The sequence below is a fragment of the Lepidochelys kempii genome, chromosome 2 (assembly GCF_965140265.1).
Source record: "Lepidochelys kempii isolate rLepKem1 chromosome 2, rLepKem1.hap2, whole genome shotgun sequence".
Taxonomy (NCBI): Eukaryota; Metazoa; Chordata; order Testudines; family Cheloniidae; genus Lepidochelys; species Lepidochelys kempii.
In genome coordinates, this window is record NC_133257.1 from 113,967,947 (window position 1) to 113,995,474 (window position 27,528).

The 27,528-nt window shown below is 41.4% G+C and overlaps 1 protein-coding gene across 19 annotated transcripts in view; it reads right to left on the bottom strand.

Moving 5' to 3' along the window:
• The window catches only part of HIVEP1 (HIVEP zinc finger 1), a 185,935-nt gene that overhangs the window by 112,023 nt on the left and 46,384 nt on the right, over window positions 1-27,528 (bottom strand). For 2 of the 19 annotated variants that reach the window (XM_073332051.1, XM_073332047.1), the window contains exon 1: window positions 15,713-16,524. The exons of the other annotated variants lie outside the window; for them this stretch is intronic. In XM_073332051.1, the coding sequence (XP_073188152.1) occupies window positions 15,713-15,731 (19 nt within the window). In that variant the 5' untranslated portion in view covers window positions 15,732-16,524. Of the gene's footprint in view, window positions 1-15,712; window positions 16,525-27,528 lie in introns of those variants that run through there. 19 annotated transcript variants of the gene reach the window in all.

The following is a 27,528-nucleotide window of genomic DNA, read 5'->3' on the forward strand; positions in this document are numbered from 1 at the left end:
TGGGGATGGTGTCTGCAGGCAGGGGCAGTGCATGGAGACCCCCTGCCCCTCCCCCTGCCTAGGAGCCACGCCAGTTGCTTTCGGGAGTCACCCAAGGTAAGAGCCGCCCTCCTCATCCCCTCCCACTCCCCAATGCACTGCCCCAGCCCAGAGCCTGCACTCAAGCTCCCTCCCAGAGCCTGTGCTCCTCACTCCCTCCCACACCCAAACTCCAAGATTATTTATTTTAAAAAGGGAAAATCCTAGTTAAAACAGAGTTTTCAAAAAATAGAATATACCACAGATAGTTGAGGAAAGCACTTCAAACTACCTCCATACCTGGGACCGAGTGTAACATTTTATCAATTATGGGTCTGTGGACGTACTCATCACAGTATGGAAATAGGCACCCACATTCCAATATATGGTTTGCGCATCGGATGCACAACATGACATCAGCTCTTTCAAATCTATGTAACATAGAAGAGGCAATGAAAGTCTCAACTTAACAACAGATGTTGACTTGAGTCAACTTTCTTTGTTACTACTTAAGAGAAAAAATAATACTAACCCGCATAAGGGAAAATAAAAATGAATTTTAATGTAAATTGGAACAAAATTGGAGTTGTCATGCTTTGCAAGTCCAATTTCCATTACATTTCTCTTGTTCAATCTGTGTAACCAAAAATATATTTAAAAAAACATTCTAAGCCTCTGTTAAGCAACTTGTGAACATGAACAAGATAAGTGGAAGAGAGAATAAATAATAGTATACCAAGTAACTGTCAAAATGCTGCTGTAAGCAGAGTATCAGAAGTAATGTTGCCATATCAAACAATTGACTGACACAGTATATTATAAATAACATTTGGGCTTGCTTTGCAGATTTCTTTTTTGTTTCATCAAGTCAAGTCTTGGGTACAACACAACATTTACAGGATTTTGTTTTAATAATATGTCAGTGTTTTATTTATTTTAAAAATACAATTTAAAAGAGGATCTTGCAAAATCATTGGTGATACCAGAGTAAAGCTTGGTTGTTGGGTGTAGTGTGCTAGTTGGTGGCTCTGATATACAGGAGGTCAGATTAAATGATCTGGGGGTCCCTTCTGACCTTGAACTCAAGGATTCTAATAAATTCATGTAGCAGAAAAGAGACAGAGCTACAGTAAATCTCACTGTTGAATGCATATTGGGAATATTCTGTAAAGACTGATAGGAATCTTCACATTCTCTGTCAGTTAATAATATACTGTTAATCCTTGGTGATACAAATTGGATGTGATGTAACAAGATGTAGTGCACTTTAAAATTCACAGACAAAAACTAGGATAAAATAGAGTTAGGGTTGAGAGTAAACGCACCCAGGAAATTCAGGTAAGGTTAAATTTAAAATAAATTCAACATAGCAAGGTATGCAAATACACAGTTGAAGTACCTCAACAACCTTAACTCAGCTCTATAGTGACACCATGAAATAATTGTATGATTAAGGCATATTAGTGTTTTTGATTGTGATGGAATGTGCCCTTGTATTCACATCCTACACACTACTATAATAATCTTTGTACATGACCTATCTTGTGAGATATCATTTGAAAAATCAATTTGCTAATCAGTAATATCATGCTAAAATGCATGTAGCAACATGTTTGTAAAGTTATGAACATAAGCTGAAATCATGACTGAAGTGTGTTTCCAAGATAAGTCTAGGGAGTGGCTAAACCAGTTTCTCAAAGACAAAGGGCAAGCTGATGCCCCCAGCGAGTTGTCAAAAAAGCTATCACTTATCAAGTGGCCATTCTTTGGCAAGAAAGGAGGGCAGGTATAAAGATCTGCAACTTAGCAAAGAAACAGCATGATGTCTCCTTCGTCCACCAGCCCCCTGTATCTTGGTTCTCACCCGGAAATGCTTTTCAAAGAGGGGCTGAAACTATAAAAAGGAGGGGCAAACATCCCAATGCACTCCTCTTTCTCTCTGCCCATCTCATTCTCTCCACCTGAGAAGAAAAAGACAACAGCTGTTGGACTCTGGGGGAGGAGTCCTGACCAGCAAGTTTGTTCAGTAATGCTGTTGGAAGCATGTGGTGAGAAACTTTGCTTTGAATTCTGACCTTTATGCCTCATTGCTTGTACTCACTTAAAATATCTTTGTAGTTAGCTAATAAATGTTTCATTGTTTTATCTAATCCAGTGCGTTTAACTTAAAGTGTCTGCGTAACTCCATTTAAGGTGATAAACGGATGTATATTATTTCTTTAAAGGAATAAGGAACTTAATATATTTGGACTGTCCAGGAGAAGGCTGGGCAATACAAGACATACACTTCCAGGGACAGTCCAGGACTGGTAATGCATTGGGATCACCTTGCAGTATTATACAGACTGGCAAGAGCTAGCATGTAACCCAAGTGTGGCTGGCAGGCTGCAGTTACACACGGACACTCACGGTGTGAACTGCATGCTGGAAGGCTGTTTGGGGGTGGTCCAGCTGGAAGCTATTACCAGTAAGGCATTGTAAGGCACCTAAGGTTGCAGGGCAGGGGTGACACAGCCCCTCACTGGTCTGGATTGTACCCTGGTATGTCACAGTGATCCCAGATTTCTATACCTGGAGATGTTCATACCATCTGAGACTGAAGCCAAGCTGCACTCAGGCAAGAGAGTAGCCTCCTGCACAGTGAGGAGGAGGAGCGTTCAGCTAGTTGGGAATTTTCTGAATAAACATTTTTTCTTGAAAAATGTTGATTCCTCCAAACTGACACTGTTCAGAGGAAAGGATTGGTTCTGATTAATCTCCCAGTTCAGAATTTTTGAAAAAAAGGTTCAAAAAATGTTGAACTGTCCAGTTATGACATTTTCTAAACAAGAAGCTTCATTTTTTTATCTGAAATTACTTTTCTTTTTGAAATTTTACTTATTTTGTATACTAATAAAAGTTACCTTTTTTAAAAAAGGTTGAAATTGAAATGAAATGTTTCAAAAATTCCCTAAACAAAACATTTTGACCAACTCAAACCAATTTTTGTTTTGGATGGTCAGTTAAAAATTCTGATTTCAACTTGTTGTTTTGTTTTTTGTCTTGAAGGAAACAAATCTGACTTGTCAAAACCTTTGTGGGACAGGTAAACCACTTTCTGCACAGCTCCAGAGAGAGGAACACTCTGAGGAGCAGGTGAAAAGAGGCAGAGACCATTATTGCAAAGGACAGCCTGTGGCTTCAGTTTCTCTGTGAATAATGGGAAATGGCAGCAATTTGAAAGACAGTGATACTTTTTAGAATTCTTTGAAAACTAATTAGCCAGCACTGCTGAAAAAGAAACATTCTATTATGAAGAAAAATGGCCAAAAAACCCCACAAAACAGTACAAAAACAAAAGTTCTTCAAATGTAGCCCATGCAGGACATTTCAATGAGTTAACAATAAGGGAAGCTTAAAGACAATGTTATCTTGTTACTAAGATAATAAGGCATGCACACACACAAATGTTTGGCATCTAGTGCTAAATTTTTACAAGACCCATTTTTAAATTAATCTCAACTGAAACATTCATAGATTTACTTGTAAGGTTTCAGAAAAATTAGTCCACGAAGTCTTACAATTTTGGGAAGGCTAAGTTTTATCTTTCACACAACAAAGAAGATGACTAAAATGTAAAGTTCAACTCAAATTTAAGTGTAGATCTGCAAATGGTGCTTCCACAATATTCACCCTCTCTCTCTGCCATATATACACAGACACACACACTCATTCTATGCATATTTATATATAATTACATATCCAATATGCATATGTATGTTTTCTATTTTTCAGGAAAGAACAATCGCTTTCATACTACCTTCTATTGACTGGAAAAAGTTTGATCAAACTGAAATGCCTTTTTTGGCCCCATACTGCAAGCACTCCACTCCAGCATAAAATCACTATAAGGAGAGGATAGCTGATGAAAAGTCCATGCTCTGGGAACTTAAAAATCTCCAGAACATAGGGAATTATAATGACCAGGGGAAAGCAGAAACTGTTAACCCAGAAAAGCCACGTGTGCCCTAGTTGAAAACCTGACCTCACTGAAGTCAATAGCAACGTGCCGGTGGACTTAATAGAGGCATGACAAAACCTCCTGGCATTCCATAAACTCTTCCAGCACTACAACGCCCACCTATCTATGGAAACTCTTGTTGCTACTTCTACTCCCCAATGGCAAGTGATTCTGTAGACCTGCCAAATTTCACCCAAAGGTGTTACTTCAGATTTCTTCTGGGATCCTACAGTGCAGAGAAAAGCAGGAATGGACTGCAGTGGGAAGTAGTCATCCGTATAGCAATATAAGCAGGTGGCAGGATGCACACCAGCAGCACAAAGCTCTCTACACACAGAGAGCAGGGTGAGGGAGGAAATAACTGCTCTTGACTAAGCAGTCCAAAGAAAGAAATGGAAGGAGTAACACACACATGGGGGGGGAGGGGGGGGAAAGAGGGAAGGACTCAGGCACTAGACTGGATCTCAAAGATATCAGACTTTAGTTCGTATGTCTGCCACAGATTCCCAGTGTGACCAAAGGCAAGTGGCAATCTCTCTGTGCCTGAGCTCCCAAACTGTAAAACAGAGATAATATTTCCATACCTCACAGGGCTGTTGTAAGGATAAAGTCATTAATGTTTCTGAGGAGCTCACTTGGTATACTGATGGAGCACAGTATCCACACACATCAGCAATTTACTGCCATCAGCCTACAGGGAAGAAACTTTTGAATTCACTCCTTAATTACTCTTAATATTTTTACAGTGCACACAAAGTTGAAGGCTGTTCACATTTCTGCTATCTGATCATGTGCTACTATCACGCGGCCCTTATGGCGTACTAGCTCCTCACTGAGGCTATGTCTGCACCTTAAACTCTAATCGGCACAGCTGCAGCTGCGCCACTGTAGTGTTTCAGTGTAGACACTCGCTACAATAGTTCTCCCTCACTGTGGTTAATCCCACCCCTGAGACATGTAGCTATACTGATGTAAGTTTTCAGTGTAAACCAGCCCATAGAGAAATTTCTTAGATGTTAAAGTACATATGTAGCCCAAGAATTTCAAAGCTGACTACTGATTTGAGGTGCCCAACTTCAGACACATTAAAGGGGCCTGGTTTTCAGTGACTGGTTGCGCAGAATCTTATGAAAATTGGGGCCTTTTAAAGTTGAGTTACCTAAAATCACAGAGGTCTGCATTGAAAACCTTGACCTCAGAATATATCTTTGTTTTCTTTAGAAAGAATGTACAAACTATTCTAGTAAGCACAATTTATATCATGCTACTTGGAAATTAGTCCTCTTCTAATTGTGTAGAATGTTATTTCAAAATTAAATATCTTAAAAATATAGACCAGAATTTTCAAGAGCACTCAACTTTTGTCTAATTCTGCTCCCAAAGAAACCAATGGTAAAACTCCCATTAACTACAATGGGCACTGAATTAAGCCGATGCTAAATTCTTTTTAAAATCCCACCCATTAATTCTGGGTAAATTTTCTACCAAAGCCTTCTTTTAAAAAAGGGTTCTGTGATAAGAAAGCTTATTATCTGATACAAAGTTCTTGTGCATACCCTATGTGAGGACATTTATTATTGTTTAATGTTTATTTTACACCACCACCCAGAAGGTACAATCAAGATTAAGCCTCACTGTTTTAGGAACCATACAGACATACAAGATGATGTGGTCCCTGTCCCAAAGACCTTAGAACAGTGGTGGACAACCTCTTCCCACAGCTCCCATTGGCCAGGAACGGCAAATCGCAGGAACTGGGAGCTGCAGGAGGACCGTGCCGTGCCTGCAGATGGTCAATGTCAGGAAAATGTCTTGCGGCCCACAATCAGATTACCCTGATGGGCCGCAAGTTGCCCACCACTGCCTTAGACTGTAAAAGATCAGAACAGTATGCTGGGATAAGTTTTTTTTTAAAAGAAATTATTATTATTATTTAGCATTTATTGTATTTTTCTATTACATGATAGTGTGTCGCAATCCGCTCATTCTAGATCTGAAACACTCCACAGTGCCTGATTTGGGAGACCCTCCCTAATTTGGCATGACCCCCCACCTGGCTATTGCAATTTTTTTCTTGGCGAGTAGAACAGTCCATTAGAAGAGCAGACTACCCCACAAACAGCCACAAGCTTCCTTCCCCCTGTTGCTCAGACATTATAAGCTCTCCATAAGTAGGAATTAAAGCAAATTTTACAAAGTATAAAAAAGCTTTCGGATCATTCTGGATCAAACTTGCTATATGAATATATGCTATTATGATATTATATTAAGGGAGAGATTTTCAACAGCATAATTAGGCACCTAATGCCCTTTGTGCCTTTGGAAAATTTCCTCCTAAACAAATTGTCGCTGTCCTTTCATAATCCTCCTCAGCAACTACTTAGGAGACAAGCTAGGAATGGATGAACCAACACAGATATTTCTTCCATTGTTCTAAAGAAGAATACTAGGTTTAGTCATGCCAAGTTCTGTCATGCAGCTTCTCCAATGCCTTCGAGCAGTATTGGGATTTATATTCAAATCACAGTATGCAAAGTACAAAGGAGCCAACAATCCCCATTTGATTAAGGCTGTCATTTATTCTGGTATAATTACATTGACAGTTGCAAAGGTCTCCTATTTTTAAACTGTTTCACAAACATTTAATTCACTTCTCATGATGACAAGTGTTCAGTACACATGCCAACATGATACAGAAATAAGTAAATACTGTTTATATGTAAAGAAATATAAACATCTCAAAAAACACATCTACAAAGAAACACAGAAATGTAGGGCTGGAAGGGACTTCAAGAAGTCATCTAGTCCAGCCCCATGTGCTAAGGCAGGACCAAGTATACCTAGACTATCCCTGACAGGGGTTTGGCAAACCTGTAACAATGTTGGAGATTCCACAACCTCTCTTGGAAGCCTATTCCAGTGCTAACTATGCCTTGTGTTAAAAGAAAAGGAGTACTTGTGGCACCTTAGAGACTAACCAATTTATTTGAGCATTTTGCGAATACAGACTAACACGGCTGCTACTCTGAAACATGCCTTGAGTTAGAAACTTTTACCCCCATCTTCCATGCTGCAGATGAAGCTGATTACTTCTTGTTTCGCCTTCAGCAGACATGGAAAACAATTTATCATGATCCTCCTTATAACAACCCGTAATATATTTGATGACTTATCAGGTGTCATAAATATAAAGGGAAGGGTAAACCCCTTTGAAATCCCTCCTGGCCAGGGGAAAGCTCCTCTCACCTGTAAAGGGTTAAGAAGCTAAAGGTAACCTCGCTGGCACCTGACCAAAATGACCAATGAGGAGACAAGATACTTTCAAAAGCTGGGAGGAGGGAGAGAAACAAAGGGTCTGTCTGTCTATATGCTGGTTTCTGCTGGGGATAGACAAGGAATGGAGTCTTAGAACTTTTAGTAAGTAATCTAGCTAGGTATGTGTTAGATTATGATTTCTTTAAATGGCTGAGAAAAGAATTGTGCTGAATAGAATAACTATTTCTGTCTGTGTATCTTTTTTGTAACTTAAGGTTTTGCCTAGAGGGGTTCTCTATGTTTTTTGAATCTAATTACCCTGTAAGATATCTACCATCCTGATTTTACAGGGGGGATTTCTTTATTTCTATTTACTTCTATTTTTATTAAAAAAGTCTTCTTGTAAGAAACTGAATGCTTTTTCATTGTTCTCAGATCCAAGGGTTTGGGTCTGTGGTCACCTATGCAAATTGGTGAGGCTTTTTATCCAACATTTCCCAGGAAAGGGGGGGTGCAAGTGTTGGGAGGATTGTTCTTAAGATCCAAGGGTCTGGGTCTGTAGTCACCTAGGCAAATTGGTGAGGCTTTTTACCAAACCTTGTCCAGGAAGTGGGGTGCAAGGTTTTGGGAAGTATTTTGGGGGGAACGACGCATCCAAACAGCTCTTCCCCAGTAACCAGTATTAGTTTGGTGGTGGTAGCGGCCAATCCAAGGACAATGGGTGGAATATTTTGTACCTTGGGGAAGTTTTGACCTAAGCTGGTAAATATAAGCTTAGGAGGTTTTTCATGCAGGTCCCCACATCTGTACCCTAGAGTTCAGAGTGGGGGAGGAACCTTGACATCAGGTCTAACCTCAGGCTTAAAAAAAAAGAAAAAAAGAGACTAAACATGCCCAGTTTTGTTTTTGTTTTTTTAAAAACCTTTCCTCATAGGTCAAGTTTTCTAATCCTTATATTGTTGTTGCTCTCCTCTAGACTTTCTCCAGTTTGTCCATATCTTTCTTGAAGTGTGGGGCCCAGAACTGGACACAATATTTCAGCTGAAGCCTCATCAGTGCTGAGTGAAACAGAACAATTTCCTCCCATGTCTTACATATGTCATTCCTCTTAATACCCCCAGAATTATATCAGCCTTTTTCTCAACTGTATCACATTGTTGGGTCATTTGTGAGCCACTATACCCTCCAGACCCCTCTACCTTCTAGCAGTTATTCCCCATTTTGTAGTTGTGCATTTGATTTTCTTCTTCCTAAGCACAGTTCCTTTGCAACTGTCTTTACTGAATTCCATCTGGTTGATTTCAGACCAATTCTCCAATTTATCAAGGTAGTTTTTAATTCTAATCCTTTCCTCCACAGTGCTTGCAACCCCTTCCAGATTGGTGCTATCTGCAAATTTCATAAGTATACTCTCCACTCCACTATCCAAGTCATCAATGAAAATATGGAATTATACCAGACCCAGACCTGACCCCTGCAGAACCCTACCTAACATATCCTCCCTGTTTGACATCGAGCCATTGATAAGTACTTTTTCAGTATGGTCTTTCAATCAATTATGCACTCACCTCATAGTAATTTAATCTTAATCACAAAAACCAAATCTAAAATGGCATCCCCTCTTGTTGGTTCAGCAACTATTTGATGAAGGAACCCATCAGCTCTCACATCTCAGAAAATCTGAGCCCTATTATTATTACTAGCACTTGTCCTCCTGTCTATATCTGGGAAGCTAAAGTCTCCCATGATCACGCAGTTCCCATTAGTATTTACTTCATTAAAAATATTAAAGAGGTCTCTACCCATATCCAAATCGGATCCCAGTGGCCTATAGCACACCCCAAGCACTATCACAGGGGAGGCTCTAGTAGCTTTCCTCCCCAATGTGATTTTTGCCCAGACAGACTGACTGTCTTATCCATTGCATCGCTTATTTCTTTACAGTCTACCTCATCATCGATATACAATCCTACTCCACCACCTTTACCTTTATTTCTGTCTTTCCTAAACAGCACATACCCTTCAATACCTGTACTCCAGTCGTGACGACTATTCCACCATGTTTCTGTTAGCCCTATAATATCTGGTTTCACTTCTTGCACCAGTAGCTCTAGTTCCTCCATTTTGTTACCTAGGCTCCTCGCATTAGTGTATAAACATCTTACTTTTTGCTGTTTGGCCTCACTCACTTCTTCACCCGATTAGGCACAGACATTCTACCGCCAGTATCACCTATTAGACTGGTATCCACACTGCCCTTCCTCCTCATGTCCATTCTCCTACCCACAGCTGTATCCTTTCTTACTTCATTTTCTTCCCTCTCAATGTTAAAATCTGGCGTGGAGATTACCTGGACATCTCCCAACCATCTCCCCCAAATTCCTAGTTTAAAGCTCTCTTAATCAGTTGTGCAAGCCTCCATCCTAGAAGTCTATTTCCCTCCCTACTCAGATGGAGTCCATCCCAAGACAAGTCCTCTGTCCATGAATGCCTCCCAGTGGCCATACATCCCAAAGCCCTCCTTATAGCACCACTGCCTGAGCCATCTATTGAGCATCATAATCTTGTCACACCTTTGTTACTCTTCTCTAGGAAGAGGCAGAATCCCACTGAAGAGCACCTGAGCCTCCATTTCCTTAAGAGTCTTCCCCAGTCTGGCACAGTCTCCCTTCATACGTTCCAGCGAGAATCTATCGGTATAATTTGTTCCCACATGAAGGACGATCAGTGGATTCTTTCCTGTTCCCTTTAGGATCCTCTTCAACCTCAGGTCCACATCCCGTATCTTAGCACCCAGTAGACAGCACACCCTTCTGTTCTCTGGATCAGCTCTGGTTATAGGCCTGTTTATTCTTCTCAGTAAGGAGTCCCCAGTCACATAGACCTTCCTCCACTTTCTGAAATGTGTTGTTCCCAATACATTCCAAGAAATTGTTGGATACTGTTTTTTAGTATATTACTTTTCCAACACATGTCTGGATAGTTAAAAGCTCCCATTACTACAAGATCTTGTGTTTTGGATACCTCTGTTACTTGTTCTAGAAATTCCTTATACACATCCTCAGCCTGATCTATAGTAGACCCTTACGATGACATCACCTCTATTTTTCTCCTCTTTTATCTCTACCCAGTTGAAAGTCTCTGGTATGCCTCTCACCTCATTCTAGGCCTCAGAACACATGTATATATTCTTGATGTATAATGCAACACATCCTCCCTTTTCCCCCCTTGCCTGTCCTCCATACCAATATTCCAGTCATGAGATTTATACAGAGATGCCAATTAAGCCATAATTTAGCTTATATAATAATACTTCTAATTCTTCCTGTTTATTTGCCACACTCCTTGCAGTTATGTATAGACATCTAAGATGTGGAAGAGATTCCTCCACTATTTTCCCTCTTGTTGATCCTATGACTCTATTGTAATTTTCCATTTCCTCCCCATCATCTAACCCCCTGCTAAGGTCATCGTTGTTTATGTTTACCTGTGGGCTTTTGTCACCTGCCCCCTTTGAACCTAGTTTAAAGCCTTCCTCACAAGGCTGGCGAGTCAGTGCACAAAGATGCTTTTCCGCTTCTGGGTCAGGTAGACCTCATCTCTTCCCAGCAGTCCTCGTTTCTAGAACAGCAACCCATGTCAATGAAGCCGAAACCAAGCCTTTCCGTCAACACCATCTGTGTAGCCAAGCATTCATCTGCAGGATGTGTGAGCGCCTGCCTGGCCCTTTACCCTCAAAGGGCAGGATGGACGAGGATATAACCCGTGCCCCCAACTCCCTCACTCTCGCTGCCAAGGTCCTGTAATCACTGCTGCTCTGCTCAGGGCCATACCTGGCAATATCTTAGAACCCATGTGCATGGGTAGTGGTCAGACGGATGGATGAGCCTCGGAAACCTGTGATATCTTTGGTGTGGGCTCCAGTCAGGCAGCACACCTCCTGGGACACTAGGTCAGGTCAGCAGATGCATGCCTCCATCCCACTCAGAAGGAAGTCCCCGACCGCCACTATGCTATGTCTCCTCCTCGTGGGGGTGGTGGCTGGGAGCCTCTCAGCCGTGGAGGCTGTACAGCATATAAGTTCTTGGCTGTAATGGATGGGGATCCTGGGTGGAGGATGAAACATGGTGCCCTATCAAAGGAGGTGGCAAGCAGCCTGTCTCCTCACCGTAGAACAGCTGGTTTTCCTTCCTCCCCTGGTGCTGCGTTAGTATTTTCTAGTCAGCTGGCATCCTCCATCCTAGCTGTCTATGTGCATCCTATTGATGAAGTCCTCATGCTACTGAATGCTATGCAGATAAGCCACTCTCCTTCACCTACTTCTTGAGGGACTTCACCAAGACTCCTCTCACACTGGGTGGCTCTGCTTGCCTGGCTTTCTTTGGCAAGCACCTGCAGGCCACATCCCCAGCAAGTCAAAACCAGGATCTGAGTAGAAGTCTCCAGAGCCAGGATACCTGTCTGGCCAGCACCTCCATATGTGTAGGCAGTGGAAGAACTAGCAGTGCTGTTGGTGACATGCCGTTTTCTTCCTGTTGCCAGGAGCGGCGAGTTATATGCCCCCTGGTGCCCGGGCTCCAGGAATATTAAGAGCCCAAGGGCCCGGCTCCACCAAATTTTTGGAGCCAGGTCTCTCTCCCAGCCCTGCCTGCCACCCCCACGTGCCTCCCCCAGAGCGTGCCCCAGCCACCGCCAGGCCCGAGCATCCCTGCTTCAAGCAGGCAGCTGCCCTGCCACTCCACACTGCGCTCCCTCACGGCCGCTGGCGGCCACTGCTGCCTACAACACGAGATCAGCACTGGTGGCAGACTGAGGCGGCTGCTGCACCTGCAGAGGAAGGAAGTGCATACATGATCGGCAGCCCACCCCTCCACTGGCACCCACCTGGAGGTGATGCCGAGGGGGCTTCTGGGAGACGGAGTCTGGACCTCACCTGAGCAGCTGCTGGGGCTTGGGTTAGCATTCGACCATGTGATCTCCCCCTCCCCCCCGCAGCCACCACTCCTGCCCCATGCTGGGCAAAGGGCAGCCCCATCCCCCGTGAGGCTACAGTGAGGGGCAGCAGGCTGCAGCAAGGGAGGAGGCCACATGTGATGGCACCCACTCACCACAGGGGAGGCGAGGGGGCTTCCTGGACCTGAGAGGGGCCCAGCCCAGAGGAGCACGTGCAGTGATGGTGCCGGGTGAGTGTGCTGCCCGGTGGGGAAAGGAGGGAAAGAAAGAGGGCTTGGGGGGGGGACTGTGGAATCCTCCTCTCTGGCCCCAGCCCCGGGGCAGCCTGCCTGAACCCCCAACTCCTCATCCCTGCCTCGCCGCACCCCAGAGCCCGCATCCGCAGCCAGAGCCCTCATCCCCCACATAACCCCACATTGTGCAGTATAGGAAAACTGTTAAACGCTTACTGTTTCCAGTCCATTTTTACACTATTTAAAATATATATATATCAGTTTACAAGGCAGGTGGGGGGGAAGAGGGCAGGACTTGGACCCGGACCCGTTCTGGGCACCACCAAAAATTATACAAACCTGCCGCCCCTGCCCCTTGCGAGGTTCTTCTTTATATCTGCAAGTCAAGGGGGAAAACAAAAACAAAAAACAACCCCACCTTCCCGCCTTACTCCACTGGCAAACCTAACTGGCTAAGTCCCTTAGTCTCCTAATTTCCTTCATCTGACCAGCTGCATAATCACATCACATTATATTGATCAGAAACATGCAAATCCAATGAGCTAAAGACTTCAGAATCAAATCAGAAGATGGGTCATGTGTCACTTCCTTTACAGAGGAAGTATTTACTGAAATCCTACACAGTCAATGCTTGCTGCCAAAAGAACAGCAATTAATTCTCCACTTTCAGCTGCATATGCCCAGTCCAGCCAAAAATAACTTTGAAGTCAAGGATCATCCATCTTCATTTGTTTTATACTTCGCCAAGGTAACTGCCATTAACTTATCAAGTCTCAGGCTGAAACATTTAACAAAAAGAAGGCTTTCAACTAAAAAAAAATGGGGTTATTGGTATGCATGGATACGTCTTTAAATAAACAAATGTTACAGTTGCTGAATAACACTGCCTCTTAAAAACACAGTCAACAAGACGAATATAAAAAGTATCAACATGTAAAATATTCCCACCTACTAAAAGGCAGTTGCCTATTTTCACCAAAAAAATCACACACGCGCACATAGGCATAGGAAAACCCACGTACAAAAAATAATAAAAAGCATTATGGTGTTTTGTATGGCACTGCACCACAAGCAGTAAATTAATCTGTATTAAACCAAGAAGAAACATGAGCAAGCAACATCATAATGTCTAAATGGTATTAAATTCCTTCAATAAACATGGTCTCTTATCTTCACATAAGATAAAATCATACGAAGAAAATGCTAGTTCAGAAATAATCTTTAAAAACCCGCATGCCTGGCATACCAAACAAACATTCCGACAGCCTATCTAATCTAATCAGACGCTCTAGCAAGCTTTTAAAACAGAACTATTAAAATTCAGCGTACTTTCAGTTACTATTATAGTTGTCTATAAATTAACTCCATTACTGTACCATGGCATTCAATCATTATCAAAAAACGGTTTCTCATCTCTTTACCGCACTCCCCAGATAAACTATTGCATAACACTACTGCAATAAATCTGACGTTCCACTGTGCTGCTCATTTACTTATATTTTGGTGAAGCTATTTTACACCATTTTTCAAATGCAGCATACTCTAGCCTCTAACATCTTTAGAAAATAGACACACACAAAAAGCAGAAACGAGAAAATAATAATTAAAGCAAAAAATGCTTTTTCAGATGTTTTCATATAATAAATATCCAGCTTGCACAAAAAATGCTGTGGTAGGTTGTCTCAATGGAACTTGGAAATAAAGATTTTACCTTGACCTTCAAACAGAATGTTAAAACCCATGTCACTTTTAAAAAGTCAGGCTTTCCCTATTTATACAAAAGACATTTATATATTTTGACATTCCATTAGTCTACTTTTCTCTTCTTCACTCTACAAGTTTTACAAAGGCAGAATTCCTTTATTCGTGTGTACCACAATTTTTTATTTTTTTTTGCAAGCAACAGCCTGGCAACTAAACAATTTTAGAGCAATTCTAATATAATGAAATGCTGTTATTGGCTGTTTATATAACAGTGAATTAACCCCCACTGGTATATTTCAAGAATTCATACCCATGGTGTATAAAATGTGACTCATAAGAGTTCGCTATTATAAGAGAAAAAGCTGCCTAGATTCAAGAGACTGCCTCTCAAACTAAATATGCTTAGCCTGCAGTTTCTGTCATGGAAGAAATTACTCAATTAACTTCAGACAACAAAAACAACAGGGTTATAACTAATGTACAGTAAATGCTCTGTGGGTGTAATGCAAGCTCATTTCCCAGTAATATACTCCCTTACATTCTAACCCATTTCTCACCTAGCTTTTGCAAAAACAACTTAAGTATGTTACATTTACTTAGATTTTTCTCTGAACATCATATTACCAGAAAAATAAGTTGCAAAATATTAGTAACCTGGTTAGGGCCCTCTCTTTCTCTTTGAAGTATATTCCCAAAGAAAATATTTTCAGAATGAAGTATTTCTCCCACCTACTTCTAGACAGTAAATCACCTTTTTCAAAGTTAAAATCAAGTCCCATTATCTATGAAGTTTCTGCCCACAGTGATGATTTTTCCTGGCAGCAGCAAAGGAAGAGACTACAATGACAGTAATCAATAAATGATCACCTGTTTCTAGGAATTAAAAGCAGGGAAATACAAATACTCAAAAGCTTTAAAAGACCAGATTAATAACAGTCTCTCTCACTCTGATGCCCAGTGAGTATTGGGGTAAAACATCAATTATTAAAAATAACTAAAAGAAAACTTACCTAAGTAGACATATATACCTGCCTCCCGTCATTCCTTCCACTCACGTTAAAATATCCATCAATGACTTGTTTTTTCGCCTAGACTGCTAGATAATTTGCCTGTAGCACTGAGCTAATGTTTGCTAACATCAGTCAGTTACAAATTTATTGCCGGTTACATGTTATCCTACAGCATAACATTTTTAGGATATATATTTGTCAGCACCATAACACAGCTTTTGCTGTATGATTAAATAAGAAAATAAAGGAAATTAACAATCAAATCTGCAGATTAAAGTTAAAACAAATACAATTCTGCTACATGACAGCCAGACCCTTAGCAGATGTTATCACCATGTATAAATATGTGTAAATCCCCTTTTCATTAAAGCCTGCCAAATAGTGTAAACCAACCTTGTAGAAGGTGCTGTCACATCTTAAAAACACAGCCAACATGCAAATAAACATAATCCTCTTTACTCTCAAAGCTAATTCACAAGCACCACTTTATTTTTATTTTAATATTATGCCTATAAGAAGTATTTTAATAGTCACATTACCAGACAGATGACAGGTCATCCCCCTTTATCTGTGCCACAGCACACCTGAATTACCCTGCCACATCACATTACATTCAGAGTGCAATTCTAAAACAATCTCTCACAGGCTATGGGATCCTAGGAATCCTCCCCCGCTATCTCTCCATGGCAACAGTAGCTACAGTAAAGACAGTCTACCTCTTACGCAAGCAAAAAAAGAGTATGAAACACGGCCAAAAGGCCACAAATGTCAGCAGACAAAACATCACTCTCTCCCCTCCCCATTTAGTTTCTGCCTTAAAGAAATAGTAGTCTATATTTCTTTTCCCTTACAATTCAAATATCTCAAGTCACCTTTTGCTGGATGAGAAACAGCTTAAAGCAGACTTGGAAAATAGAGCTGCAACCCAAGTACATACGGATAATACACCAATGTTTTCAACGACAGATTTCCCCCCTATATTTTCATGTAACAAGTACTTCAGCAGAATATTCTTTATCCTTGCACAGAGATATTCTTGTAGACAAAAGAATTTTACAATGTCTACTTTAGGATTGTGGATACTGATTACTTTAGGATACTGCCACCAATCACCTTCTGAATGTTAAAATTTAACCCACAAATGTATAATCTAAACTGTGGAAAAACTTTGTTTTTAATACCAAAGCAATTTACCAGGATATTTACATTTTTTTCCCAGTAAGTCATTGCTGCATCTGAATTGACTTTAACTTTCTGAACCTAATAAAATGATAAATTAGACCCTCAAAAGGCAAATATTAAAGATGAAAACAAGATATGGACATTGGCACTGAAATGTGACCCAAGAAGGTGGACCCCAGAGCCCATATGGAGAACCACTGAAGGTCAGCCTGTGCTGATTGGATTGCAGCATCAAGTCCATAGAAAGCAAGCTAAAAATATGTAGGAAAAAAAAAATCTTTAAACCTGGTACCTTTCAACAAAACAAGACAAAAAGACTTATAAGACGTTATCACAAAGGACTATTAAACATATATAAATAGCAGTCAAACTTCTTAAGCCCCCATTCAGGAAAGTACTGAAGTATGTGCTTAAATCCATCCCTATTCAGGGCAGCACTTAAACATGTGCTTAAGTTTAATCTTATTCTTAAATTCCCTTGAAGGATGTAAATATGTACTAAGTGCTGCTCTAAATAGGTATGCTCTTCTTTATCAGAGCCTTATAGCACAGATATACTGGCCTGATTTTTCCATATGTGCTATGAAGCAACAAAACAATATATCATTTTATTTTATTTCATATCACATAATTCTTATTTCAAATTAAACTACCAGAACCCAAACAGACTATAGAAAATGAAGTGTCATTTTAGACTTACAAGCTTTTTCCTTAAAAAAAAACATTTATTTTCCTTTATATTTTTAGGCCAACAGACTATAGACTGCAATGTGTCCCCATGAAAGAGCCTCTTTTATGCGGGGAAAAAAAGTTAGCACATGAAAATAGGAGAGCTCTAACACTCTAGAAATGTCTGGAATTCCCCCCAACATCTTGTTCATGAGCCAAGACAGGGTTACGTATAGCAGGTCATATGGTACATCCACTAGTTCCTTTTTGACATAAAGCTCTACAATATTCTAGTCTATGAATATATTTCGGCTAACATGGATTGTAGGTGTTTGCCAGATGAAGTAAGATCACCATTACCTCTAATGTCACAGGACTCCCTTTATAGCATAAATGACAACTACCCAAAAACAAAAACTAAACACACAAAGCAACCACACATCCACTTTCTGACACATAGGTAAAGATGACACCAAGCACTGATATAACAAGCTATGAACTTTAAAGACCACTACGGATCAGTAGCATTTAGGCCTTAAAGTTCAGCACCATGACATTATGATTATGGGCACAATATAAATAACCAAACAGTCTGGTATTTCAGTTTCTCTTCCACAGTGGATGGGTGTTCCTTGGAGCTCACAGTGGTTTGTGTTCTTAAAATTAGAAGGATCTTCCACCCTCAGAAAGAGGCTTTTTTAAACAGAGAAGCCACCCACAATTTTGGCTGTTCCAAATATCCTTTCCCTTGATATCATGTAGGGATATTATTCCCAATCAGCAATCTGTTAAAGTATGTTAAGATGTTTCTTCTCTCTTCCTACAAATAAAAAGAGCGAGGAAAACCACCTTTGTCAAGATTAACTCTTTTTTTGTATGCCAATCAGAGTTTTGGTTGAACACTACAATGGATGCTTTAGAAGTGGGATGCTTTTATTTAATTTTTCTGTTCCTTTTATTATGTTGTTCTGAGGCAGCTAAGACCAAAGTTCCTGGAATAGGAGGCATGGGGGGGAAAGCAAGTCTCCTACTGCAGGACTTGACACAGTTAAGTATCCTGGTAGAAGATGACACTAAAACCTGGTTGTGCTCCAAGCTCTTCTTGGTCAACCTTTCATTAATAGACAAACACACACTCTTATGTTTTGCCCCCGAGATGTCAAAGAGTTTGGATGCCTTTTCCTGGCCTGCTGCAACTCACACAACCAAGACCTGAACTTAATGCATCATCATCTCATGGAAATTATAAAGAGGAAGAAACAAAGAATTGACCAAGAAGTCATCTAGTGATCTATTCCTCCTCCTTCTGCCCTGATTCAGAGACATCCTCTTCTAAATGGACAATGGAACCTCCAGGAAATAGTGGCCTCTCAGTTACTTCTTTAGGGTGCTTTGGTGCTGGACAATGTGGTTGCTCAGTGATCTTACCCTCAGAAAGATTCCTGAGGGAGGAAGTGGAGACAGACTACCAGCCCCAAGGGACACAACGGTTGCACTGGTCATAAGAGCTCTGACTTTGCACGTTTGGTTCCCCAAATGGGAAAGAAAATCCAAGAGGTGGGGAACTGACCTCTTTCCATGGAAAGAGTTAGGGGAACCACAACCAGGGAACAGTCGCAGGTACCTTCACCACCCACCACAGGGAGAAGGTACTCCAGGAACTTCCTCCTTGCAGGGATGAATTCTAATAAGCCCCTAGCTAATAGCAGGAGCAATAAAGCAGAGTAGGGGGCAGATCAGACACGTCAGCCCCTCTGCATCATCCTTGCACCGAGAACCAGAAAGAAACAGCTCCAGACCCCCCCAAATCATGAGATATCAGCGCCTCAGTTTTTATGTAAAATAAAAATAAGTTTCTTTCAATTGAGAGGTGTCTGCCTGAGTCTGCACACAGCCAGAAACAACAGCTCTAAAGGCAGGGTGTAAGGTGGGCGGGGGAGGGGGGTGAATGAAATGTCCCATTCATCTCTACTGGACATTAACTTCAAGACTCAGTATTCTGGGGTGCTCTGCTAACACCACCCCAGCAGAGAACTCTGTGGCAAGATGTGAGGTGATGTCAGCAGAACTTTTTTCCTCGCAATGGACTGTGTTCATCATCACTAAGCCCAGACAATGGGCAGAAAGGAGAGGGGAGAACATGAAGGAGGCTGGCATTAGGGGATATAGAGGGGATACAGGATGCTATTATTCTTCACTCAAAGTGTGGATTTCCGAAGTTACAACAAATGAACAGGCAAAGGTTTTTTTTCAACAAGGATGAGGAAGGGCTAAATACAAATAAATCAGCACCCTTGCCCATTTGTTGATATGTTTTATCTGCTTCTTCTAGCCCTCATGTGTTTTGTATTTATCATTCAATTTAACTCAACACCTCTCTTAATCTCAACTACTGAGGTGGTACACAGTAAGACCAGGACTCCCTCAGACAACCGGGACCCAAAGGTTTTCACAGGACAAAGTCAACACTTTGAATTGCATTTGTAAGCAGACAGGAAGCCTATGAAGTTTCCGGAGAACTGGTGTTCCAGGTAGGTAGCTGTGTTCTGAATCAGCTATAAAACTTTCAGAGGATCATCAAGATCCTAGGAAAGCTAACACACCATGCCATTTAGAGCTGAAGAAAACAAGACATACTTGTCATCCACCTGCTGATCATGCTTCAGCCTGAATAGTCTCGCTAATGCTCCCATTGGCCTTCAATACATAAACAGCCGTAGGAATAATGGAGTAGAGCCACATATAAGAACTCTCTTGGGAAGACAAGATGTTTATCCCCGAACATCCTCTGAGATTTCAGAAGCAATAATGCCTTTTTTCAGGACCACGCCAGCCACCCCATCTAGGATCTACTCAGGGCCAGCTATGTCAAAGACAGCTGACTCCAGCTTCTTGGCTAAATTCCAAACTCCTCTTGCAGCTTCATTTGGATAGGATTTACTTCATTTTCTGCTCTAAGCTGTTGTACAGTGTAGCTCTGGGTAGTTACCAGCTGCCTTACTCCACCGCAGAGGTAAATGCAGTTCAACTGTGGGAGGGGAACAGAGGAGATGAAATACAATTTAAGATACTTAAGATGAAAGGCACTATATCAAGGTCCTCTAAGTATTTATGCTTAAATACCTGTGTTTAAAATAGAGTTCACACTAAACCAGATTCTAACACAGTTTAAAGAGCTATTGTGGATGGATTGAAGTAGTTTTGCAACTGTTTTTAATACATGGTTGAGAAAAAAAAAAAAGTCCTAACATGGTTTTGTCCCTTTAAACTATGCTGTAACCAGATTTAACAAAAGCTATGTTTGAATCATATTTAAACAGAACAGGAGGACTTGTGGCACCTTAGAGACTAACCAATTTATTTGAGCATAAGCTTTCGTGAGCTACAGCTCACTTCATCGGATGCAACAAGTACTCCCTTTCTTTTTGCGAATACAGACTAACACGGCTGCTTCTCTGAAACCTATATTTAAACAGAGTGCCCCAGCAAATTTAAACCATATGTAAATTCAAGATAGCTTTATTAAAAGACCTAATGAAGAAGAAACATGCTTTCAACATCTGTTGCAGAGATAGAGAAGATAGCAACAGGAACAGCAAACACTATTTTCTTTTTTGAGATGCAGTCAACCCACTGAAGCAAAATATCAGTAAAAGTAGAACATCTTTAAGAGGAAGGAGGCTTACACTGGCTTGTAACTTCCAGAATGAAGATGACTAAAATTCCCAGGTGGTGACTATTTCAGAACCTCGTCTGCTTGCTTATCACCATCTGCTAGCTCTGTCTTGGGAAAAAATGTAATCTCTTCCTCAAACCTATTACGCATCTTAGAGAAAAATTAGCAGTTTTACAAAATGCCAAGTTTAGGTTAAAAATCTCACATTTTCTAAAAAATATCAAATTCCAAAGAGCATTTAAAGCGCATTGTCACACAGCGGCTGGCCATGGTAAACAAAGTAGGTCCAGCTCACCGGTGCCTGGACAGGTGTTCCCGTTTGGCCAATTAAAATGCAGGGCAGCAGACAGGTGGCTATCAAGGGCCCAGTGAATCAGAGAAGACTGGTTCAATCAGGAAGGGCAGGTGAGAGGTGCCAGAGACCAGGGGGATTGGAGGAGTCCCAGAAGAAAGCAGAAAATGGTTCTTGGGAGAAGTCTGAGGGCAAAAGATCAACAAGAGGGAAATGCTAGTTGGTGTCCCCAAGCCAGAGAACCAAGGCCAGAGGGATGGAGAAGAGTGAGGGCAAGAGGAGCAGCAGTGGGAGCTGCCTGCTGGTTCTAAGCAAGAGAACCACATCCAAGAGCCAAAAGCCTGAAGACGGGAGCAGCAGAGGGTCTTACCTGCTGACATCTCCAGGGTGAGAGAGCCAGACCCAGAGGAATCCTTAAGAGGGCTGGGGGAGTGAAGGATACTCTCCTGGCAGGATGCTTCGCAGCCGAGAGGCTTTAGGGGTTCCTGCTGGGAAGACTGGGGTTGCACTCCAGTTGGAAGGGCTGGGATGGCTGTCCTGGTATAAGCACATGAGAGCACTGAGAGAGTCTAGGCATGGTTTACGGTGACAATTTGTGACACATGGGGCATCAAGAGATGAGATAACTTGAGTACTGATGACTGCTTACACTAGGGTGAGAAACAGACTACATCTGTGAGGCCTTTATTATGGACTGTTTTGAACTATGTTTTCGTAACAAACCATGTTGATGGACTAGAAGATAAGCCTTGCATGGAGTTATTGAGTTACCTGAGAGGGGAAATTAGGCGGCACAGTTGTCCTGCTGTGGCCTGCTGCAAGTGGGCACTCCAAGTGGGACTGCCCTATGACATACTTCAAATGTTATACACATTAAGGTAAGAATGATCAGTTGTATGACTCAACAAGGATATCCTTGAGGTGGATACCCTGTCTCTGTCTAGGCCACCCTACAATATATTCTGCAGAGGTTCTACAAGACAAAGTAAGAAAGTGTTTGGTATGCAACTTACGGTTACTTCATGAAAAAAACTGGTTTCGGTAAATGCAATAAAAAGTCTTAGAAATGCTCATGTCACAGAAATGCCTTACAAAATTATATTAAGTCACATTAGTGTAATGGATGCATTAGCTTGACAGTTATGTCAATGTTTTAACTTAAAATATACATGGAAAAAACAATTTCATACTTATCCATTTCTGTACAAATGATCCTCACTTTGCTGTACAGGAGAACAAACTCCAATATTTATGCCTTGAGAATTTACTATTGACTTGAACAATTAAGTAACCAGGGACAAAGACCCTTCTGATACTCAACCAAAATGCATCAAAATGTTGCTCCCTTATAATGTAAGTAATACTGACAAATTCAGGTTAGCTGTACAATCTGATAAACAAGTAAAGTCAATTTTCCCCCCTGGTTTTTAACACAATACATATAAAATAGTCATAACAGTATAAAAAGAATAGCATCTTTTAAAAGTCTGATCCTACAAACAGGCTTACTGTGTAAAAAAACATTTTAAAAAATCTGTTCAAAAGGGTTTTTGGAGAAGGCTGAGGATATGATTCCCAGGATGACAAAAGGGTGGAAAGGTGCTTTTATTGTAAGTGGCAGACTAGCAGAGTTCCTTCTTGAATGATTATTTTAATGCTGTGGTTTTGAGGTAGTATTAATTTTGTGTTAGGGCACCTAGACTATTGTACAGGCATTTTTTTAAAATTATTTAAACGGAAATAAATAAAACACAGAAACTGTAGGTACTCAGCACTTCTGAAAACAATGCCATTATTAACTTTAACACCCAAACAATACATTAACAGCAAATAATGCATTCAACATTGTGCAGCTCTTTGGAGACAAAGCATCTAGTAAACTCTAACACTGCTCCTTCCTTCACAGGGAAGGATAATATCTGCCCAGATGCTCAGAACAGTACATGTGTTTATGATAAGCACCTCCTAGCACATAAGAGCTGGGAACCATGCTGTCAATGCAATTGTCTCTATTTCTAGAAAAATTAACAAAAAAAAAAATCCTAAATGACGTAAGTGGAAAAAATGTTAATTTAAAAACATTTCTATTTTGAGTTTGAGACAAGGATTTTCAGAGTAGAACACCAAAGGAGAAAAATAGCCCAAAGAGTCTGATCTGTTTCTCCATAGTCTTTGGCCTATCACCTAGAAGCTGATTCAAACTCTGCAAACTAATAAACTAGGTATTTGATTAATGCTCTGGCTTACAGGAAATATACTTTGCCCATCTCCATGGCAGCAGTAAACTGAGGAGTAAGCAAGTTGTCACCTACACCTTTTCGCACAATAGCTTGTCAACTCTGGCAGGGGACCAACCAAAGGGAGTCTTTCCTCTTGTCATCTCTAACACGAATAGCTTTGTGTATCTCTGAAAATAGCACAAAACATTCATAAACAGCATCAGGCCTGTTAGAAAGGGCTCAATGTCCATAACCTGTCTGAAATAATAGAAGGTGAATTCCTGCTGCATTCTCTAATTACTCTGTTTCTATCCATTTTCCAGCAATCTGCACTGAGACTCAACAGTACAAAGTTGCTAATAATATACCTCCAGGGTATGTTCACCCACAGTACAATTTATTCCCCCACCCAAAAAAAAGAGTCACATCATGAATGAGAAAAGTTGTTTGAACATCACCCCAGCATTATAAAACATATATTTTAGCCACCTAGCTTTATAAAAGAGCCCTAATAAATGTTACTGTGAATAAAACCAGCTGAACAAATAGTCTTTGGAATTACTGGAAAAAATTATAGTGGTGAAATTTTACAGGCATTTAGCCAGCAGTGAGGACCAACAGTTTTTTTTTTTTTTTCTTGTCCAATCTGGAAAATAAGTTATTTTAAATGAGTAGGGATTTCCGCCCCCTCTCCACCCCTTTTAAAGGAAACATTTACTGTGCGTGTGTGGCAAGTTTTAAATAGCATAAATGTCATAAGAGTTCTTTAGTATTCAGTCTCCATACTCAAAGAACTTTGGTGAAGCATAGTGTAGAAAGACTAAATGTTAGTACAAGTGATTGCACATTCTCCAGGGAACAATATGGGTTTCCTTAGGGAGTGGCTTAAGTACACCAAAACAGGAAGAGAAGTTCACCAATATTGGCCATCATTACAGATCTTGGCCTCATATGCTGATGGGACAGAGCACAAAGTGGATAATGGAGACATAACATGTAATTTATCTGAAAGAAGGTTATGGCTCCAAGCAGGCCGATGGCCATTCAAACAAAAGTAAGCAAGAGTGTGCAGTTTATGGAGCTTATAAGCATCATCACTTAGACTTGATCAAGACAGAGACTGGATGGAAAAACAAATAAAAATGGGGATCTAGTCACCTTTTTCTCTAGACATTTTTTTAAATAATGAGATTTCCTGCGGTTTAGAAGATTAAGACATTTCAAAAGAAATTTTATTCACACACAAAAATTTGAATTTAAAAGTAACTTGACAATGTGTTTTTCCCAGACACAAACATTAAAACATATGCGAACGTGCCAAATGTCAGCATTGATCATGTAAAAAAACCCCCCAAAAAACCACATAAACCAGCAAGTTATCTCCCCCTTTATGTGCAAGAATGTTGGTTTTTCTGTACCCATCTTATATCCACAGCCAGGTCATGTCCCCAACATCTAAATCAAACACCAACGTATGTTTCGCTGAAGTCCTGGCATCAGATTTCATAAACACTTTTTTTTTTTAATTTGCCAATTTCCTCAAGTTTTCTGCTCTTTCAATTCAATGCAATATTTTCCTTGTTTCTCAGTCTCTCTATGATGAATTTTCTTCATCCATTCCTCCATCTCAATCTCCCCATTCTTACGCCACTCCAATTTCCATATTCCGTGAGCCATCCTTTCCAGTCTCCCATGATGTGATGTTACCCTGTTCTTCCAAACCCTTTCAAGCACAGGCTTCCTCTGAGCCCTGGGGTTGCTCAACCCCCCTCGCCCCATGCCCTACCCCCACCCCACATATTCCCACCCCGGTCCACCCGCACTCCACCTCTTCCCGCCCAGTTCCACCCCCTCCCCCGAGCATGCCCTATCCCCACTCCTCCCCTCCCACCCAGCACCTCCTGCACTCCATGGAACAGCTGACTGTGGCATGCAGGAAGCATTCGGAGGAAGGTGGGGAGCTGGGTGCCAATGGGTGCTAAGCACCCACTAATTTTTTTAACACCCACAGTGTCGGCACCTATGCTTTCTAGCAGCTAGTCCAATGGGGCACTAGAAAGGAGTAGGGCTTATGTTCCCCAGCCACACTGTTTAGAGATGTAAGGGACAGAGATCCGTTAAGCACGCCTACTCCTTGCGACCCTGGAGTTGGGACCAGCTACAATCTGGCCATGAGCCGTGAGCCTAAGGCAGAGTTAGTGCAACATATAGCTGATTGTTGTCACCTGGCTACCTGTTAGGGCAGACTAAGTTGCTTGATTTGGTAAGAAGTTTGGGGGCTCAGGCATGTGAGTAAGACAAGAATCAACAGGAAGGTGATGGGAGGAGGAGTCTGCCCATAGCAGGGGGAAGAAATTTGGTACATCTGTGTCCTGTTTAGTTTGGACTTTCCTATGGATTCACCAATGTATGACACATGACTAAGACTTTGACACCGAAATTTTTATTAAAATTCACAGGCAGGACATGGGCAATGAACAATAAATCACAGAAGCCCCAGCCCCACTGCTGTGGGGGGCGGACTGCCCTAGTTCGAGTCGGAAGTCATGGAGGTCTGTTAGAGTCGTGACCTCCGTGACAAAACTGTATCCTTACACATGATGTTCGCTGAGCATCTTTACTCTGCATGTATGTTGCATCACTTTCCCCTTAGTCTGTCTTGTTTATTTGGATTGTAAGCTCTTTGAGACAGACATTGTTTTGTTCGTTTGTACAGTGCCTAGAACAATGAGACCTTGTTCTCAATTGATCTCTAAGTGCTACCATAATACACATAAATGGTAACACCTGCTGTGACACTGTCAGTCAGCAGGGGCTTCAGAGTTAGAATTGGGCTTTTAAGTTGAATGCCAGAGAGGAAAGGAACCTAACGGAGCTATTTTCTTCCTCCACAGATGGGGCTAAACTTCTCTTTTTAACTCCATTAAAAAGGAGATTTTGCTGGCAGGGCAGACTCCCTTTCTTCTCCCAATATCCATGGAAGGAACGGAGAGCTGGCAGTGTGGATCCTGTAGGGGAGAGGAAAGCGAAAGCAAAAATTGCCATCTCTTCTTTCCTACTGCTCCTAATGGGGAAAAGAAGCTGAGGATGGGGAAGAAGAGGCTTTTTTAATCACACTTTCCCTCAGAGGGGGATCAGATCTTCTATTGCTGTTAATTACCTATATTATGGTAACACCTAGAAGTCCCAATCAGGATCAAAGCCCGAGTGAACACAGACTAAGAAACAGTCCCCTGGAGATCCCACAATCTAATAAAGACAAGATGCAACAAGTGATTGTAACACTGAAGTAGTACACAGAAGGAAGGGCAATGGAAACAGGAATAGGAACATGCGTCCACCAGGGTCCAATAAATTATTTCGCTATTAGAAGTCCTCACTGGCCAATCCATCTTGCCATTATCAGTTGGCACTTTCCCAAAGGTATTATGAATAAAGTGGGTCTGGCACAAAGATGCAAAGGAGGACAGAGTAATGGCTTCATCGTCTAAATCAGGATTGTGTTCCAAGCATGAGGGTCTGGAAGGAAGATAGAAGTATGAAGGTGCTTGGGGGAGCAGAGAAATGGGCAATAGAAACTAGCACTGAGGTGACCCATGCTCCTTCATGCAGGACAGCTGGGAGTCCTCAGACAGTCATCAGCTCATTTTGCTAATCCTACTTCAGATTTCCCTGTGTGGCAAACCCTCATTTCACCAACCAGTGAAAAGCGAGAGCAGTCCTTTCCCTACACCGGGGAGAGGAAGTCTCAGATGCTTTTAGCAGGGGAGGAGAAAACTGGGTTCTCCAGCATAAAGTGGCTGGAGTGAGGGCAAAGATCTCATCCACAGTATACACACACACCTTGGGTACATACATAGTACATACACAGCTTTTATAAGCAGTCTAGAAAATGCAAGCATCTTCAGAGTTAAGGCTCTTTTGGAACAGAATGTAGTCATAACAGAACACCACTGTAACCATATTATTGGTCTATTAATTATTAATGCTAAGATTTTGTCACGGTTATCTTTAGTAAAAGTCACAGAGTGTGAATTTTTGTTTATTGCCCATGACCTATCTGTGACTTTACTAAAATTAACCAGGGCAGGGCTAAGTAGGGGAGAGGAATGGAATCTCATGGGGGAGAGGGAAGAACTGACAGGCTGAGCCCCTCACCATGGTGGGGGGGCACAGCCACAGCTCCATCACCCACAGCGCAACAAGTCACAGCAGTCCAGTAAAGTCACAGAGTCCATGACTGCTGTGACCAAATCATAGCCTTACTTATTATTGCCTAAGGCTCTGACTATAATACAAAAATTTGCAGATCCTGAG